General features: G+C 37.6%; 1 protein-coding gene across 3 annotated transcripts; it reads left to right on the top strand.

Annotated features, from left to right (window-relative positions):
• Nucleotides 1-501: 501 nt before the first annotated feature.
• On the top strand, nucleotides 502-7,458 carry LOC113582411 (inositol monophosphatase 1-like). Of its 3 annotated transcripts, none has more exons than XM_081718963.1 (9): nucleotides 502-675; nucleotides 1,145-1,214; nucleotides 1,390-1,523; nucleotides 1,776-1,880; nucleotides 2,326-2,371; nucleotides 2,929-3,037; nucleotides 3,190-3,298; nucleotides 3,762-3,913; nucleotides 5,167-7,458. In XM_081718963.1, the coding sequence occupies exons 2-9, from the start codon at nucleotides 1,152-1,154 to the stop codon at nucleotides 5,283-5,285; spliced, it is 837 nt and encodes a 278-aa protein (XP_081575089.1). In that variant the 5' UTR covers nucleotides 502-675; nucleotides 1,145-1,151; the 3' UTR covers nucleotides 5,286-7,458. The 3 variants fall into 3 exon arrangements, with proteins under 3 accessions (XP_081575089.1, XP_035382471.1, XP_026873957.2); XM_027018156.3 differs by having other exon boundaries at nucleotides 504-693; XM_035526578.2 differs by lacking the exon at nucleotides 1,776-1,880 and having other exon boundaries at nucleotides 502-693.
• The last annotated feature ends 13,105 nt before the right edge of the window (nucleotides 7,459-20,563 follow it).

The raw sequence follows: 20,563 nt of genomic DNA, 5'->3' as shown, positions 1-20,563 counted from the left end.
ACACCTCTAGTGGCTCATTTCAGAATTGTAGTCACACTTTCCTGTCATTTACTATGACGTTTTTGTTGTTTTTTAGTACCAAGGCCTGTACAGTACGTTAGCAATAACGTTGCTTTCAAGTGCATGTGGGGCGGTAGTTTCGTTAACCTTACGTTCATGTAGTAGAAGTGACAGATAAGGAGAATGCTGAGGTTGAGAAACAGGTGCTTTAGTTGATTAGCTTGCTGGTATATATCGGTCTTTAATTGATTGTTGTTCAAGGGTTCTTTAGTAAAGGAAATGGTTCTATTTAGAACCTTGCGTTCTATGTAAGGACATCTTTAGAACCATGTAGGAAACAATCAAATGCATCTGGAATCAGTCTCGGAACACCCGTTTCTCAACCTCAGCATTGTCTATCTTTATCTACCGCTTGCACCATGAAGCAAAATTATTACGTACGCTATACACTGGTACACCCCCCCCCCCCCCCAGAATTTTACATAAAAATTCTCTCTTAAGGTCAGGAAAGTGTGAGAACGCAGTTCTGAAATGAACCACTAGGTAGCTGGTAGTGGGTCTGAAAGTGCGGTTCTGCGGCTCAGCAGTTGGATACTGTCGTAACCCAACGCTAGCTATAATGGCTATAATCAGTATTTACTGAGCGTTTAGTGTCGACACTGTAGACTGATTTCTGTAAGTTTGCTTGCTATGGTGAGTTTGTGTTTCGTCTTATTTTCTGCAGCGATAGCTAGTGTTACTAGAAAATTCACTGGCTAACTAGCTAGAGGAACATTCAATGAAACATTCTAGTTATCTTAGCTAGGTTAGCTACTAAAATGTTTGATTGAAAGGTCAGGGACACCAACACATGCAGGTTTTTTGAGCTTTTAGTGCCACTATTAACCTAGCTAGCTTTGTTTTATGTGTACGGTTGCTAACCTAAGCTAGCTAAATCGTTTTTTTCGTTTATCTAGAGCTTCGCAAAATCGATCAACATGTAGCTAGCTAAATGAGAAACCATGCACACCCCTTGGTCAGCTGTAATAGCTCGCTAGCGTTAGGTGTATTCAACGTAACGTTACTAGCTAAAGTCGAGATGAAAAGCCAACGGCATGCCAGTCTAATTGTCGCTAATCTTTACTTTCTTTTATACTACTGTTAGGTCATGTATGATGGATCCTTGGCAAGAATGTATGGATTACTGTCTTGGGGTTACAAAAGAGGCAGGAAAGGTAAGCGATGAAAATAGCTGTTCGTTCTTAGGAGCTACAGTGTATTACAAGATACAGTATTGTAGTTTATGAGAGTTCACCCAAAGGTAACACGATTAACATCTTTTGATATCTTGCAAACTAAAGCCATCCTTCTCTGCCTCTTGACCACTGTGTCTATCATCCTGTGTTTCAGATGATTCGTGATGCCGTACAGAGAGAGATATCCATAATGCAGAAGAGCTCTCCAGTAGACCTGGTCACAGAGACAGACCAGAAGGTGGAGGAACTAATTATATCCTCCATCAAGAAGACATATCCAAGTCACAGGTGCTTAGAGCTTTAGTGCAATTTCAGTACTGTTAGGATTAAAGACTAATAATAATCTAATCAAAACAGCTCATTATGTTGCCTTGTGAGTGTTGTTAAGATGTTAGCAATATTTCAGTTGTGTTGCAGTCACTACATAAGGCTCATTGTGATTGTCTCTCTCTCTCTCTGTCTGTCTGTATCTTGCTGTCCATCATTCTTTTCACTCATTCCCTCCCCCCTGCTTTCTTTCCTCCCTGATGCATCTTTAAGTTTTATAGGTGAGGAATCAGTGGCTGCTGGAGCATCCAGTGTTCTAACCGATAACCCGACCTGGATCATTGATCCTATCGATGGAACCACAAACTTTGTCCACAGGTGTGAGTGACCGATGGACTTTTTGTGTATTAAAACACTATAGGAGTCGAGGGTGGCCGAAAAGTTTTATATGCTAACAGATGGACTATGAACCTTCTTTTAAACCCTTAAAAGGCACATAAGTATACCAACAAAATGGCAAGTGATTGTAAATAGGTGCAAGATGAGTTTTAAACTGAGTAGTGAGTTTGTTGCTCAATTTACTTTCCATACAAAGGGAAAATAATTGGATCACCCTGTTTTAGAATGGTAAGCCATTTGCTGGGGGGAAATGTTGAGAACTGTAAGGAATACCATGTACTGCTTGTAAATAACCTACTTCTACAAATATTAACAGACCCCTTACACTCTTTTGAATAAAAAAAATGTAAAAAGTAATGAATTAATAATAATAAAAAAAACAGCTCTCAGAAGAAATATACTTTTTGTTCCTGACTTTGTCCAGGTTCCCCTTTGTGTCAGTCTCCATTGGATTTACAGTGAATAAACAGGTATTACTTCTGGTGTTTATTATCTTGTAATCCCAAGAGCCACTTGGGAGTGTTAAATTGGTTCATATTTTTTCTCTGCTTTTGTCCTTCAGCCCAATAAATGCTAATGGGATAAATAATGGACACAAGCTCATGGGATCCAGTTTAAATCAGTGTCATGCTAATGGCTTGCTTTTGTGCCATACTACCTGTCTTGGCTATCTAGGAAAAGTAGGTTCTTTTAACAGTTAATCTTTTTTTAGTTTCATATGCTAGAAAAGAATGTATATCTTAGGTAAACTGCTCCTTTTTAAATTATTGTTTTTGTCTGCACAGTGAGCAGATGGTTAAGAAATTAATATGTTAGATATTCATGTTTAGCATTCTCTCTATGAATGACTCAGTTATTTAACATGCCTGTACTGTAACTGTACCTACCAGCGTTATGTTCAGCTGTATGCGGCACAGTCCAGAATGGCTCCCTTTTTCCACAATGGTATACCACTATGTAGAGTATGAGGTAATGGCTTATACAGCATATTTAGTTTTACCTGCTCTTTTTTTTTTTCCCCCCTTAGATAGAGTTTGGTATTGTGTACAGCTGTATTGAGGACAAAATGTATACTGCTCGCAAGGGTAAAGGAGCATTCTGCAATGGAGCCCCTATCAAAGTCTCACGGCAGCAGGGTCAGTCCATGCACACTGAGAGCCATGGCCACCAGGGCATTTATTAACTTATGGCTGCTGTTTGCAGCCATTGCATATTTTTTGTTTTTGAATATGAACTGGTCTAGCAGAGGATGATGCTTACAGTACTCATTTTGCCTACTTATACATAGACATCACCAAGTCCCTGGTACTGACAGAGATGGGTTTCAAAAAAGATCCAGAACACTTCAGGATCATGATGGCCAACATGGAGAGCCTCCTTACTATCCCTGTTCATGGGTGAATACTGTCTCATATTTATAACCTCTCTTATTTCTTGAACAATTTTAGATAAAGTCATGTCCAAATGCAGTAGTCTGTTTTTTTTCCTATTCTGTACAACAGAATGGACCACTGATCTGTAGTTACTGGTGTAGTTACTTGGTGTATCCTCTAGGGAAGCCCTATTTGTGGAATCCGACCACAAGGCAATGTGACAGTGCAGGAGCTTTTAGATTAATTTTGTACAAAACCATAAGAGACAAGAAACCAAATTTTACACCTTTGATGATTTAGTGAGGGTGAGCATATTTTGATATGCATTATGGACATTTATGACCAGTAGGCCTAAACACCAATGTAGGTCTGAGATAGTTGTTGTCATAGCCATAGGTTATGAGTTTGAATTGGACAGCAAGGAAATGTTTTACAGGCTGCATAACTAAATAAATAAACCAGCTAAACTGTTTCAATTGGACCGTAGGATCCGGGCCCCTGGCAGTGCGGCTGTGAATATGTGTTTGGTAGCTTGCGGGGCAGCAGATGCCTACTACCACATGGGAATCCACTGCTGGGATATGGCAGGAGGAGCAGCCATAATTACTGAGGCTGGGGGAGTCATCATGGATGTCACAGGTACTGGTCATCAAAGGATATTGTGCATATCGTACATTATCAGAACAAAGGTTAGGCGAGTACTGTGAGTGACAAATTGTAAGCCAGTTTTGGCAGTTTACTGTGTAGGTCAGATGAGCTTAAGACTCAGATGCTACTATGAGATGTGCACTAATGACATGGTGCCAGCTTTATTTTGTTTTAGTTGGAACTTGAGTGTTAAATGTGTTTTAAAGTAACCTGTTGGCCATATGTCTTCTTATACACATGTTCAGTATGGTTCTTAGCTTTATGCAGTAGGTAAGGTTTGCTACCATTAAAAATACTAGCTGGCTGAGTTATCCATTGGATGGGTAAGAAGGGCAATTTCTGCATTCTGTTAATAAAGATAGAATCTTAAATTTATTTAAAGGGAATTGATTGTTGATAAATATATATGAATATAAATATTTAAATGAAATGATTTATACAGTGTTTGTGTGTGGATACCGCTTTACATCCTGATTACGTATTAATCTTTGTGACTGTGCGAGACAGTAGGTGTGGTGTAACCTACAGGTGCTCAGGTGGCAGGTGTGAGCTCTGGCAACGTGTTTCTTTGCAGTGATTAATGCCAAAAGGGAAGGTAGTGCAGGATGGTGCTCAGTGCCTTGAACTACATGTTGCAGCAGTTTGGGGAGGTAGGTGTGGAAGGTTCCAGCTGTCCTTCCTCCTTTGTGTTGGGAATCACAAGGAGGGGAGTGCTTAAGAGCCTCAGAGAAAAAGCATCGCCACTGTTATTTGCCACCTGCTGTTGCCCTGCGTTACTGCTGCCAGCACTGCTTCTTTGTATTCCTCTTGATGTGCTATCGGCCGGGAGCAGGTGGGGTAATCAGCAGGCAGCGGCCGGGAGCGCTTGGGCCCACCTTCTCTTGGGCTCTGGGGTTGTTTTGTTGTTGTCCTAGCTGAAGACTGTGGGGCTGCTTCTGTGTTTTGTGTGAAACCAATGCTGCATCCAAGTGGCACAAAGTCACAGTTTTAAAATGTTATTTTTATTAATGTATGTCAACAATCTATACAGTTAGAAAATATTTGTACAAGGGGTTTCCAATTTCTGTTGTTCCTCTTCATTAATCCATAAGAAATAGCTGGTCATTTATACTTGGGAAGTAAATCGAGTGCTTTACATCCCCTTGACAGAGTTATCACTAACAAACCAAAAACACCCATTAACTATTATTCTAAGATGCACTCAAGTGTGCTTCAGTAAATCCAGTTGTCCAATTGTGCTGCAGGGGGGACATTTGATCTGATGTCTCGGAGGTTGATTGCAGCAAGCAGTAGAAGCATAGCACGGTGCATCGCCAAGAAAATACAACAGCTCCCTTGTGGACGAGATGATGTGGAGAACTAGATCACTCGCTACAAAAGAAAAAGAGAGGCTTTTGCTTTATATGTGAATATAGGCTTTAAAAGGTCAGATATCATACCATCATACTATCTCTTTGCCTTACATCTGAGAAGAAATGAAGAATTTACTGGAATTTATGGGTTTTGTGTAAATGCTTGAATTTTGAAATAATTTTTGTTTTAAGAAATATATGCTGTACTCTGGCTCAGGTAGATATGCAGGTCCAAAAATTGATCTTAAAGTTATTGTGATTGACTAATACAAGTATGCATGATTGAATTATTGTGGAATTGATATGATTGCAGTTTTAACAGTTGGTACATTTAGAGCTACATGTTTCAATCCAAACCTTTATTGTAGGCTTTTTTATTGCAATGTTTGAGTTCTTTGGTGTGAACATAACATCCAAATTATTTTTTACAAATTATTGAAAAATTCATCCAAAAGAGTTGAGACTTAGTTTGGTTAATATTTTCCCCGGATGTTTTAAGAATAAAGCTTTTTCCTTTTTATTTATTGCTTAACTGTTTTCTCTTTGTTACTTCTGCTCTTATAAGAAACATGTAAAAAAAAAAATTGGAAAAAAATTTTGGTTGAAATAAAGTAGTGCTCAATTGTTTGCCCTCTGTGATGTAAATGTCTAGAAGGTGTAAAATATTGTACATTTGTTTTTTTTTAAACTACTATTTAAGGTGTCATTGTTAGGTTAAAGCATGAAGTAAGTTTTATTAAACTAATAATTTAAAACTGCTACCCAAACATTGGTTACTCTGGCAATTGTGCATGTGTTTATCTATCTGCAGTGTCTAGTTAAACTGGGTTTCTTTATTACTATTATCTAGTAATGTCTTCTGGTATATTTAGCAGTTCCCAAAAAGCCCACTAATCTGCTGTAACGCATTGACCTTAAAGGAGCATAACCTAGTTTTTTGGTCAATTTGAAGACTAATCTGTGCAAAAGGCAATGTTCTAGATGAGTATTCCCTACTTTTAAGGTACGTTATCTAGATGTAATGTATATTTATTTCCTGCCATGCACAAGTGGAGCAGTGTTGCTGGCTGACTCATTAAACAGGACTCAGAATGTGTAGCTAGTAAAGCTGTATGGGATGGTCAAAATATTATATTGTGATTGTCACACAATATGTTAAAAACACTTGTGAACCTTTCATTTAATGCTTATTTAAATATTGGTCTGAACAATCTTGACTCCATAATAGCTGAAATTGGACAGAGCTCACAACACTCAATTATAAATAAAGTGATATATTAGAGGGTTCTTTATTGCAGTGTTGTGTGATATCAGTATAAAGTCTGGTATTAAGATACCAATTGATGAACAGTATGCAGTGTTTCCTTGTGGGTCAGTTTAGCTGGCTGCAGTAGTTAGCATTCTAGCTCAGATGAAGGACCTAACAGGATTTTGAATGATTTTAAAATCAAAATTGCAATCAGTTCATTAATCACTAAGTTGTCCAGGATGCGACTTTCTATTTCAGAAACACAAGGCAAATAATGAAAATTAACTGCAAACACAATGAGTTTCATAAAGTCAGTGCACATGACCAGTACTGGGCTTATTGAATTACACTGGATGACCCACCAGATTGTGTGTCATTTAACTGTTTTTCTTTTTTAACATGAAACCTGGTCTATAATACATTATAGAGCATTAAAATGTTCTATTATTTCTCTCTGTATTCGTTGAATATTTATTTCCAGCAGTGATATCTAACAGCTGTTACCCTTTTTTGATTTCCATCCCCTGTATTTATTGACTGCTTCTCCATATGGTAACCTGTCTGTTCCACCATTACCATGTAGGAACTCATGTTGTATTAAAGGAGATGAAAAGGTTCCATTTGCTTATCTGTAACCAAGGGAAAAACACATTGTATTGTGAAAATATTAGAATTGTAAGAATGTTATATTAATTGTTTTCTGCTGCAATTGATCCAAACTCCAAATAGTAAATTTAAATGTCTTGGAGTTCATGTCTAGGTGATATGACACTGCCAATGTTAAATGAACACTTAAGGTTTTGTGCGGTGCATTGATTGAGTCATAAGTGACAAAACCATTGCACCAGGGACAAATATAATTCTGATTTGAAATATGATCGGAACATGGTTATGAAAGCAAACAATAAAATAAACATGCAGAATAAAAATGTAAATGCAGTATGTTTGTAACTATGGAGCATTTAATGTTTTCATTACTTAGACTCATATCTCAGTAATCATTAACATGATATGATGCAAAATTGGTATCTAGAGATGGCATAATGTGAAAGTGAACTTTTAAAATAAAACAAATTATTTACCATTGGAGTCTTAAGGTACTTGTTTTTACTGGCTGCTTCATTAATTTTTCTTAAAGAATACAAAAATATCTTTCATTTTTGAAAATATACAGGCTACACACTGCTTATTTTAGTTATCATTCAAGAGCTCAATATATATTTCTTGGAAAAAGATTTAATTAAAATGGAAAGATAAAGTCATACGTGTTGTAGTAATAATTAAAATATTATAAAATACTGTAGAATTTACTCTTCGCTTTGGTATTGTTAGAACGTAAGTACTCACAAGGAAGACTGCTAAATCTGCTTAGTTTTTTTCCTCAAGAGTCATTCATAATAGCCACAAGAGGGAAGCAGAGGACTACTTGTAGCACGCAACGCTTTTTCTCAGCGCTGATGTTGCATTCTATCCACCATCTCATCATATTCCACCCAGATTAACATCATGACTTTAGTCCTGGGGCAATAGCTGACTCAGTATCATTTAGTTACTCATTTATGGCTGAGTCAGATAATGATCTGATTTGACACATGATGAGAGTTTTGTAAAGTAAGTTTTTACAAGGGTGCAAAAGGATACTGTTAACATTCATCTGTCTTCTCCTTAGTGACTCAGATGCTGTCAGGGTATTCAGTCAGTTTGAAACAGTACAGAGATACAATTTGTTTAAGCTCTTAAAGAATAGTTCTCAATAAAGGCTATACAGGCACTCACAATCATCAAGTAAAATTAATTGTGCTTTCCTTACTCAACAAATTGCTGCAGTATTCTGACAGAAAGTCTATTTTTTGAGACAGATTTTATGTGATTGCAGTTATTGAGGAGATGCTTTCAGGGTGTTGAGTAGATAGATAGCTGAGCTGTTTCTTGTCACTCCTCTTTTATTGTTCCTCTGAATAAAAGGTACCTTTATTTATAAGAACATGTACTTTAATTACAAAAGATTTATTTTTCCTTCTTTTGGAGCGGTTTGCCTCATCCAGTTCAGCTTTTAGTCTGAATTGACTGAGTGAGTTATTTCTCATGGTCGTCCTTATCCATGACTCAACAAAGCTGATCCAGCTTCATTTCCAGCTTTCCATTAGCAGACCCTAGTAATGGTGTGAAAAGCTACGTATTTATGTTAGGAACACCAAGATGGATTTCCTGAGTGAACTGAGTGAACTTTATTCACAAGAGGAACTTTGATCTTTAGAGATGAGAAGAGAGCAGCTAAGTTCAAGTTCAGTTCTGACAATTAATGTACAAATTATAGCAATTATTTCAATTCGTAAAGGGTAGAAAGCCTAATTTTTAGTTACATTTTCAGTATATTCATATTTTGTATTTCAGTATATTTTATATTTCAGAATATTTGTAGCTAAGCCTTGAATCAATTCATAAAGTGAACAGAGCCCTGAGAAATGGTTCACAAATTCACACTGGCTCACTGGCTTCTGGTATTTGAAGTGCCAAATGAGCCTTTGTGCAGAGTAAAGACTTTTCCTCCCAGCTTCACCATAAAACATCGAGTGACACTGAGAAGCCGAAAAACCCAAACCCCACCTGCGCCATTCTCCATGCACGGCGTTAGAGCACCACAGTCATGAACTCATGCTATTTTAAGGCATGGGTTTGGCCATAGGAATTCACACTGTGCCCACCGGAATTAGCTGACTTGGAGGCCCAAGTGAAAGCAGCTAATTCATGGCCTCTGCTTCATCGATCTCCATATGTCATTCAGCTTGTTTGAAATGTTAGGATGAGCAATCAATAAACCCACCAGCAGTGGCCAGGGCATTTTGCAATTAGCAGTAAGGGGCTGTCTGCTCAATTTAGCTGAAAACAGGCTGAGTAACAGACACTAAAAGCAAAAAAACAAAGGCTTAAGTGGGTATTTAAAACAGAATTGACCTGTATCATACTACCTCTGGCATTCTGTTAGGGTGAGTAGGGCTGGCTCTTGATTTAAAAAAATGTATTACTGGTACCGCTTCCTGGGATTCAGTAACAGCTCTAGTCAGTGCATTTTTAGTACCTTTAAGAGTAGAAGCAGTTTTTCCTAAATAAATAAATTTGCTTATTCAAAATATACCAACACATCTCAAAAATGCTTAAACTGCAGCATAATTCAACTGTATAAAAGTTGTTCTGTAGGGCTGCATATGACTTTTTTACCCACTGCCACTGCTTCTTTCATGTGGCATCCTTTGGGAGGCAGTCAGGCACCATTTCGAAATGCTGCAGTTGGCTGCTTATTTGGCAGACTGGAACACTTTCAGAATTGAGAAACATGTTTTAACTTTTAAGAAAAAAGGACCAAGTGGCATCGGCTGGAAGAAAGGGCTTCTCAGAGGGCTGTCAGCTTCCCATCTGCCAGATGAAAGTTTCATTAGAGAATTAGTATTACTTACTTATATCTAGTAACCTGTGTTAGTACTGAGATTTGGGACACAGCCCTGGGATGAGGCCGAGGACCTTGCTGTGAAACTGGGGATGCAATTGTCAATAAGCATGTGCTTACTATAGCCTCCTGCCATTTCGCTGGCAATTAGGAAGAGTAATTATCTGTTATTCGGTAAATCTTCAATAAATAGAAGCTCAATCTTTGACACAACAACAAGCTCCTTAACATCAAAGCAATAATTGTATTGCAAGTTCTAGGCAGATAGAGTTGTGATTGTAAGAAAAATGAAAGCTGTCCCTCTGCAGCAGATCACTGATCATGTGGCCATGATATTCAGTTGGCAATATCTGCTGGACAAGAGTCATGGAAGTGAAGTTTGGCTCACCTGTCTAGTGAAGGGTTTTGTGTTTCAAATAATTGCAAGTAATTTTCTTGAGCAAAATAAATATCCAAACTCCAGAGACCACTTGCTCGAAATTTGTATGGAGATGGGGTAATTTATAGCATAGCTCAGCATGTGGGGAGGAGTCACAGCGTGACATAACTGTAATGCATTTATCATAATTTTTTTTTTTTTTTTTGTATGGCTTGTCAGTGTTGTGACAAAGTGTTTGCCCCCATCTGAATTTGTACACATTTTCCACATTATAATTAGTCAGCTTTTAAAGCAGTTGTAATTATAATTATACACAGGATAAAATGTGAAATATCCTATGCCAATCCAGTAGTACTAGTAATATTAGTTATATATGTATAGCTTGTCATTTATGTTCTTCATTTTGTAGTTCTTTCATATTTTTGATGTGCAAGGTATCAATTATGCAGTCTCCAGGTATGGAAAGGTCTGCATCCCCCCCTTTGAAGAGTAAATTAGGATCAGTAATCAGTAACCAGTGTGAGTACTTCAGTTAACTACCAGCAATTATTTGGCCAGCCCTGTCCAAATGTCCAATCAAAATCTAACTTTAAGGTTTTAAATCAGAGTGAACTTAGCAGCACACAGGTTGTCCAGTCAGACACAACATTCCAGGAAGAGAGATTCCAGAAGACCTCAGGAGAGGTTGTGGAGGTCTATCTGTCTGGAAAAGGTTACAAAGTCTATTCTAAGACTCTAGGGCTCTAATGAACTATAAACCAAGTCAAATTGTCCAAATGGACAAAGTGTGGAACATTAAATAATCTTCCCAGGAGTGCCAAAATCTCTCCATGAGCAAAATGTAAAATCATCAATGAGGTGACAGAGAAGCAAAGTACAACATCTAAAGAACTGCAGGCCTCTCTTGCTACAGCCAAGGTCAGTGTTCATGACTCAACCATCAGGATTGAGAAAAGGGCAAAAATGAAATGTATGGTAAAATGGCACAATGGAAACCATTGTTTATCAAGAAGAATAAAAATGATTGTCTCAAGTTATATTATGGTTTTTGCAACCTTACTTCCTAAGCTCCAAACTCCTGTTTTGTACTATTACGAAGATATTCTATTCTGTTACATTCTGTTTTATTCTGTTCTAGTCTGTTCTATCCTGCTCTTGCCTGAGAAACACCTAGATCCTCTTTAGTTCTGTAACAATGTGTTATGCACAGATGGATCAAAAGTGGAGATATTTGATTAACATGGGTCACATTATGTTTGGTGAAATCCTAACACTGCTTGTCAAAGTATGAACCTCATACTGACTGTGAAGCATGATGAGGGTAATATGATGGTTTGGGGATACTTTGCTGCACCTTGCTATCGTTGACTACGCATTCTGCTCTCTATCGGACAATTCTTCAAATGAGTGCCAGGTCATCTGTCTTGGAGCTGGAGCTGAAGCACAACAATCCAAAACATACAAACAAGTTTACACAATGGTTAAAAAATAAGAAAATTCAACTTTTGGAATGGTCTAGTTATGCTCCACACCTAAACCTTATTGAAATATTTGGCAGGACCTGAAATGTGCAATTCATGCTTGAAGGCCTACAAATCTCACTGGACTGAAGCAGTTTTGCAAGGAGGAGTGGGCCAAAATTCCAAGGCACTGTGACACACTAACTAACAACTACAGAAAGTGTTTGTTTGTAGTTATAACTGCTAATGGGGATGTAACAACCTTTTAATGGAGGGGAGCAGTAACCTTTTCACACAGGGATTGGGCATTGAATATAACTTCTTAACAAATGCATATGTCTATTGCATTATTGTGTCTTAATCTTGGTTTAAGATGTAATGTTATTCAGTGTTTGAAATGCGCACAAATTCACAAATTCAGACAGAGGGCTAACACTTTTTTCATGGCATTGTAATGAGTGACATAGCAGTCTAAGAAAGCTATATTGGCAATAGTGATAAAGAATATTTGCATCAAAGTCTGTTCACTTGTCTGCAAGTTAATATTTCTGCCATTACAAAAGCTAGGATTCAGAGAATAAACAGCTGAAATAATCAAGTTATTTTAGTTAGTTTAGAGATACAGCTGTCATCCAAATGACTATAATCATGTTGCATAATATATCAATTTATTTTGGGCCGTCACCCAATACTCAAGATACTAAAGGACTGGCAACCCTAACCCTAGACATAGGCCTGACATGTGTCTGCTGGCCATTGTCACTGAAGGTGGCCGTGCGTAGTTAACATGTTATAGTTTAAACTTGTGAAGGTGATGAAGTAGTTATAACCGGACTTTAAGAAATCCGTAACCAATTTAATTGCAATTACAGCCAATAATTCAGCTGGACATTGAAAATAGCAAACAGCTGTTTTGCTCAATACTAAATACCTGCCTGTCTTAGCACATTTCAGCAATGCAAAATAAGGCAAGGGCAACTGGTATGTAGCCCCTTAGCATTTCAGTCAAAGCCATAAAGTATAAGAAATCATGATGAAGTGAAATAAAAACACACATTCGCCTGTGTTAGTTTGGTCTGTGCACACAATCTTAAAGAATGAATACTTTTTCTTCTCCCACATAGATAAACCATTCACCATAGATGTACCTGTCTTTTATTGCACACACACGCACGCAGACACTTTTGCAGGAATATATTTAAATTGACACCAAGCAAGTAGGTGTCTTTCTAATCAACCTACTAAAGCTATTATGCATTATTTAAGTGATCACTCCCATACCAGAGAAAATAATCATTTTAAAGAAAAGTCAGAGATTTACTCAGTTTTGTCAACTGTGATAAGTCAAACTGACTGGTCACATTTTACAGCATTTAGCTGATACCTTTTTATCCAAAGCAACTTACAATTATGATAGAGTACAACTTGAGCAATTGAGGGTTAAGGGCTTTGCTCAGGGGCCCAAAAGTGGCAACTTGCTGGTGGTTGTGCTTGAACTGGCAACGTTCTGATTACTAGTCAAGTAGCTTAACCACTGCCCACGCACACTATTATGATTATTTTAAAGAGGTGGCTGGCTTGAAACACCACCAACACATCCATATGCTAAGGCTGGTCCTACTGCAGTGGCTCTGCTTGTCCAGGGAATATTGTGTCCTGGAAATCAAGTCACATATTTAGACCCATTTGAGTGGCAGCTATGCTTTGGACTGTATAATGTTACTTACCTTTAAGGTAACCAATGCAAAGACCCATTACTCCTGACTCAGCAGGGATCAGGAGGTGAGCTAGGGGTTTGTTAGTAACAAATTTAAATATTTGTTAACACAAATAGCATGAAATCCTGCCAGGCATGTGACCATTCATTTCACAACCACCTAAACTACCTGTTGAAAAGTCGTGCACTCTAAATGTGATGCATCTCACATTAGCTGAACTCATCCCTTAATTATAATTCTTATGAAGCCAAAGCATTAGCTCAGTCTGTGCACAGAAAAACATAAAACACTAACAAGCTACATCCATTGCCATACACTCAACATGCAGCTCAATCTCACAATGTACTGAAAGAATATTCCACATGCTCTGTTGGTATCTAGCTGGAGACCTTCTTGTTAGGAAGCTTAATCAATGATGCTGGTTTGATTAGCTTGCAAAAGTAAGCTCTTTCCCCTGCATACCTGGGCTGACTTTTCAAATTTTAAGAGAAGTTTTGATTCACCTGTATTCATGTGCATGTGCTGTTAAAACTTAGGCTTGTTGTAAATAGTGTTCCTCATTTTTGCTATCTGAATATGACAAAACCTCAGCACTGTTGTATTCATGTCACATTACAGCACTTGGCATATGTATGGTCTCTGTCAACATGATTAGACAGTTCTAGAAATAATGTTGAAAATGTTTTTGACAGTTCCCATAATAGTACCGCCTGTATATTGAGAACATTTTGTTAATCTTTTTGTCTTTGCCTGATTTCCTTCTCACTTTATTCATGCTCTAGTATAAGGCTGTGCATTATTAAAGTATTGTAAGGCTCTGTATTATTGAAGTAAAACTGCTTTAAAGGAGTAGTAAAAGTCTGAGCAATGTTTTCCCCCAGGGGTGGTCATATAGAATCATGGGGATGACAAATTGATCTTGGGCTGTATTGCAAAACTGTGATTCAGAATGATGGTGAAAATCATTACAAAAAAGGATTTCCTGGACAGAGCAACCAAAGCACAGCCCGTTTGAAAGATGAAAAAGCTGTCATTCAGGCAGACTTGTGTATCTTGAATGTAATTCATTAGGTTTTCTTTCTATCTAGCTAATTAACAGTTAGTCACTGTTAGTAAATTTAGCTACCAACCTAACATCACAACAAAGTAATACAAAGGATTGTTGAAAGCCCGATGTACATACATGTATGATTTTATCAATGTAGGACCCCCATTCCTGCATAAATAGTTTTCAGAATAGTACAAAAGGGGTTGTCGTCATCCTGATGTATACATAATTTAATCATTGTAATTCTGCTTTTTCTTGATTAAGTAATTTAATCTTCTCAACATTAAATTGTGCAGAAGCAGTATTTTAAATGTTGGAGGCTCTTTCTTCACTTCAGAATTCATGAATCAGTCTCTTTTTAGGGTGGAATGTACCCAGTACTGCATTTGTTTGTACATGTATTAGCTGATACTCTGGATAATAAAATGGGGTGTCGGAACACTATAGACCTTATGTAGAGGTTTAGCAACAACGACAATAATTTATTGCGTTTATTTATTTATTTACTCGTGTTTAATGTTACCTCAGATCTGTAGGTCTTTAGCCAGTATTGTGACACCGATACGCACTTAATACCATTCTGAAACATTTTAACAATCTACCCAGCAAACTCGAAACAAACACCTAAAGCAGCACGATTCTTTCAAATGCGTGACTGCTCCACATTGCAACCCAAAGAGTGAACGAACCGCACCTTTTTTTCTGAGCGAGGTTGTTTTTTTGTTTTTTGGTGAACATTCTGAAAGTGTAGGAGACAGGCATTGCAACGGTGAAAATAAAGGATGTTGGTCTACCCATCCGTCACAAACGGTGCTTTCTGCCATAGGCTGGCATGCTGCACTAGGTCAGCGTCCCTGAAGCCTGAGTGGGTCTCATGTCACAGCCCCGAGAACGGCGACGACATCGGAGCATCAGGATAGTGTTCCCGCACGGAAGCGACATACTTGTTAGGATTTTTACATTAGCAATGCTTCATGCTCTGTGTTTGCGCGAAAAACAGATCCCCAAAATACTAACTCTAGAAATACATCTTGATAGTAGGGATGGGTTATGAGATATACCCGCGTGCGTAGAGAGCTTGCGCGGTTTCGTCCACTTGGAGATACCACGTTCATTTAAAAATGCCGCAGGAGTAGCCGTTAACCAGTAGTTGGGTTGGACATACAAGTCGTTTTCATCGCCAAGGAGAGAAGAATAACGGCTTGGCAAATGACAAGTACATTTTTTTGCTGGGGTAGTTCTTCAAAATCGACACTGTACGTCTAAAGAGTAGCTTTCTGTACACATCGGTAGAACGTAGTTATGGTCCAGTGGGTTGTTGAGTCTTTTGGCCCCTTGGCACACTTCTTGTCCACTTGGAAAACCTTAGGCATTTCCAGTCTTTCTGAAGTTAGTGTATTGAGGTTGTAGTGATGAAGCCTAAGCATTCGAGCCTGGACAGAAGAAGTGGTTTTTTTTTTTTTCTTTTTTCCTCAATCACCTCTGCACTATTTGTACCTTTGTATTGCTATGAACGGTGCAGTATGTGTTTGACATTGTCACAGATGGGAGTTTCTATTGTTCATTAAAATCCAGTTATTGACATTATTGTATATGTATTATTTATTTTACCATTAATTGTTATTACCAACATTTGAGAATGGATATGGACAAAAGATTCTAATGGTCTCAATGTTTGTAGATGGATTTTAAAATGTTAAAGAATGTAATCATATTTCAACTGTACACCACAGGAATGCACTCACTGTAGTTGTGGATTAGATAATTACAATGAATTATATATCACAGCCAAGCAATTGTAGCAATTTATTTAGTCTGAGTTCCAATAGTTATTATATTGCTTTTTTGCTTGTAGCTTTCTGGAAGGCCTTGTTTCATTGCCAATTATAAATAATATAAATGATGTCATTGGATTTTATCTTTCTACAGCATCATGGTGGCCATAGTGATGAGCTGCAGTTGATGAAATCACCAGCTAAGTGAGTTCTGCTTTACGAAAACAATTATAGAGTGCTCGGGAATGAAACATTCTTCAGAGCAAATAGCCAGTCAATAGCGAGAAGCAATTGGAGAGTTTAAGTTCTGGGATAAACAGCCACACACACATATACACACAAACATGCAGTGTATTAATTATGTCAATGACAAGGGCACCTGCTGAGTTTGAATGTTGAGCATATGTGTGTGTGTGCCTAAGTTACAGTGTGTGAGTGATTTTGTGTGCAGGGACAGAATGCCAGGCACTGTCTAGTGCCTGGGGTGGCTCTGAGGCTGTCACAGTTGAGCACTGGCCTCTGGACTGTACTGGGATCAGTTCAGACAGCTTAGTGGACAGAGAAGCAGCCTTCCTGTCTCTCCAAGGCTGGCCTCTTGCCATTGCCAAGCAATCCAGCAATGTTTATAAATTCTACAGGAAATTTGTGTAGTTTTTATCATCTTAATTGCAACATTTTCACTTTGCCAGGTGGTTTTAAATGCTGAATGAAGTGTATCGTATTTTTGTAATGTATTACGAGATGTAATTTGTTGGTATTTTAAAAATCACACTGAACTATAAAACAAACTAAAAAATAAAGTTCACAATAAATAACATTGAAAATGTTTTAATTAAATGGCAAAACAATTCTTACCTCATAAGTTACAATTCTCAGTTGTCTTATTTAACTTGTTCTCAGCCTGTGGGAAACATATCATGGGCAGGAAAAAAGCTGCTGTTTACTTTTAACATCAAATCTTGACTTCCCCCAGATATTGCATGTGGATTTCACAAGGTCTACTCAAAAGCACGTTTTCTTCGTTATTATAATAAGGGAAAACAAAATAGATAAAATTTGAATATCACTGGATGGAATGGACAAACATTTTAATCATATTGATTCAGAATCATGGTGCTTTTATGAGACATTGAGATCTTAAATAGACTATATAGACTATATAGACTATTATAAGATTTTCATTCTTTCTTTCTTTGTAGGTGTAAATGTATAAAGAGGTGTTGGTTTATGGCAAATATTTAGTCATTAGTTCTGTCTAGGCTAGATAAAAGACAATAAAGTTTTATCCATTGGGTGTGCCAGATCAATGAATCAAGCATAGATATTTATATATAAACTATTATAAACATGTTCAACAGCTACCAAATATGTGCTTTTTAGTTAAATGTAGCCTCACGTATAGCCTAGTGTAGTAAGTAAGGCAGTATGGAGGCCACTGATAATTAAGTTTTAAACAAATTAAGTAACTTAACTAACAAATTAATTTTAAAAAAGTGATCATGAATTTATCTATGTATACTGAACAATCAAGTTTCAACTTTGTTTGGTTTGTTTGTCAGTAAAACACTCTAAGCTGTTCAGTTTTCAACCCCAGGATACTACAACAAAATACTTGATGTGGAGCTGGACACATCAGAGAAGAATGAGCATGTATGAACAGATGGTTTGTGTTTACAATGGTTTGGAATTCATAATTTGCATTCACATGACTTGAAATGAAGCTATTTGCTTGCCTGTGCATCTTTTGCCTGTACAACAGAAAGGAAGAACCAACGATAAAGGATTTTGTAGGGTGAAACATTTCCAATCCATCAAGACCAGTAAATTCTGTTACATATTTTGTGGAGAATTTTCTTCCAGTTCTTACTTCTGTCATTTTCAGAATAATGAGCTGCATCCTGTATTATGCAAATATTGCAAGTCACATTACTTCTAAACAGCTGGGTACCCATCTGCCTTAAAAACAAACTGAAAAGTCAATAATAAATGAAGGTACCAACATTATAGGGTTCATAACAGTTCTGAAGTTAGTCATAATTATTTAATCTCATAAGCCACTGCATAAGTAAATCTTTTGCAATAAATGTAGGCACATTTTAAAATGTATTTCCTTTTACTGCTGCAACATGCAATGCTTTGTGTAATTGTAATAGCCCAGTTCACATAAAGGGTTTTCAAGCTTCATACCCCATACAAGTGCTTCGGGTTTTGTGTTTGGGGGATTTGCCTTATGAAGGTTTTGCCCCTAACAGCCTTGGCAGGACTATGACATGCTTCCTGTGTCTGTTATGGTGGACATGCGGGCACTCTTCCTGCTGCTAATACCCAATTAGGGAGATGATTATTGATCTGGGTGCTAAAAGTTGACCACTAATCTCCTCTCTCACAGGGGGTGATTGATCGATTGGCTGGCATAATGAGCAATCCAGCTTGTTTACAGATAATATAAAATGGAATTAAAGTTAGCCTGAGCCTTAAATACACATAACAGTTAGTCTAATGAATAAAGAAAGGGCACTTTGATTTATTCTTCATTTTGCTTTATCACAAAGATGACCCATAGCTTCATAGTCTTAAATAAATTAACCTTTTCCAGATTACAGTGAAAAAAAAAAGGCAATTATTATTTAGCTGCCAGTGTGTCATAATGATCGGTTTTCTTGTTTGCTTTTGAATTTACATGCATGACCCCCCCTGAAGCTAACAGCTACCCACTAAATGATAATGCTAATCAAACTAGGTTACTTTTCATATCCTCAGGGGTTTATATGTGAACAGTATTTAGGAGGAAAAAATGCCACCACTGGCCACAAACAGTGATATCATTGCTAATTACCCACTGACAGCAGTACTGCCTCCCTTTGCGATTTTCACTGTGAGTTCTTTAGCTGGTAAGGACCATTGAAAGTGTGCAGGGAAGGGAACAGCTTGTTGCCAGGGACTTCAAGTAAACCTAAACCCATCAAAGTAATATTGTGTTTTTCTTTCTTTCCTTCTTTTGTTTTTTTTTCTTTCTTTCTTCTCGTCCTTCTTTTTTGTTATGAAGCGCTGTGGACAGAGAAAGCTTGTATACATGAGTGTGTCCTGGGATAGAGATCTGTGTGAGGGAGGTGCGATGAATAAAGTGACAGATGTCTCCCTGCTTTACTGCCCTAGGAGGACATTAGATTTGTTAATCGAACCAGATTTGGTAATCTGAGGTTAGACAATATAATTTAATGGATTTTTGTTGAGATGCACAATATTATGTTATTACATAATATCAGTATTAATAATAACAATATTATGCTACAGTGTCTAACACAGTGTCAGTTAAGTATCTGGTAGCAAAAAAGTAGTTATTTATTTTTACCATGTGTAGAAGAGCAATAAGAGATAAGTGATATGTTGAATATATTTCTGTGCATCTGTTTACTTATGAAATGGGAGTTTGTTAAAGGTCTCCCTGCCAGTTCCTACAGTATCTATTCCGGTACCAGCAGAGCATGTAGTTCAGTCTCTCCATCTGGTATCCAGAGGTCAACTCACACTGATGTTAACCATCTTCCAGATTTGGGATGTGAACTGTGTAGCCAAAAACATTGTAAGGCATGATAGTAAATTGCTATGCCATCTGGAATGCAGTAGGACCTAGAAACATAATAGGACTACAAGACCAATCACCCACCACCAGGATAGTAGTTCTGCTCTCTGATTCCAGACAGGCTTGGCTCTAATGCCAGAGTCTTGACATAGTGCATATAAAGGTAATGAGTTTGCCCTTTACAGATGCTGAAATGCAAGTCTTTTCAGTAGACATGTCTGGTGTGCTATGGTGACTGGCTTTTTTGATCTTCCAGACGATTTTCCAGAGATTAGGAACAACCAAGAAGGTGGGGCAATGATATGTGACTCACTTCCTATTTTTTTTTTTAATTAGGATGTGTGTTAGAGGATGATTTATGGTAGCTGTATTAAATAGGTAAAGAAATGAGCCCATCTGTCTTGGCAAGGAGTGAACTACCTACTAGTCATGCCACAATCTGAGATCCTTGTGATCCTTTTCTAAGAAGGAGCCATCAGTTTTTGTTTGTGGGAAGCAGTTTTTTGGGGTGGAACTTACGTATGAAACTTGGTTAGATGTCCTTGATGTGCAGCAGCATGACCTCTTATTTTAAAATATATTATGCTAAACTTGTACTTAATGGCCAATTACTGGTAAACAGAACACAGTGG

Source organism: Electrophorus electricus, chromosome 1, assembly GCF_041902795.1.
Source record: "Electrophorus electricus isolate QZ-2024a chromosome 1, ASM4190279v1, whole genome shotgun sequence".
Lineage (NCBI taxonomy): Eukaryota > Metazoa > Chordata > Actinopteri > Gymnotiformes > Gymnotidae > Electrophorus > Electrophorus electricus.
Note: the sequence above shows the minus strand (reverse complement) of the source record. Positions and strands in the feature narration are given on the sequence as shown.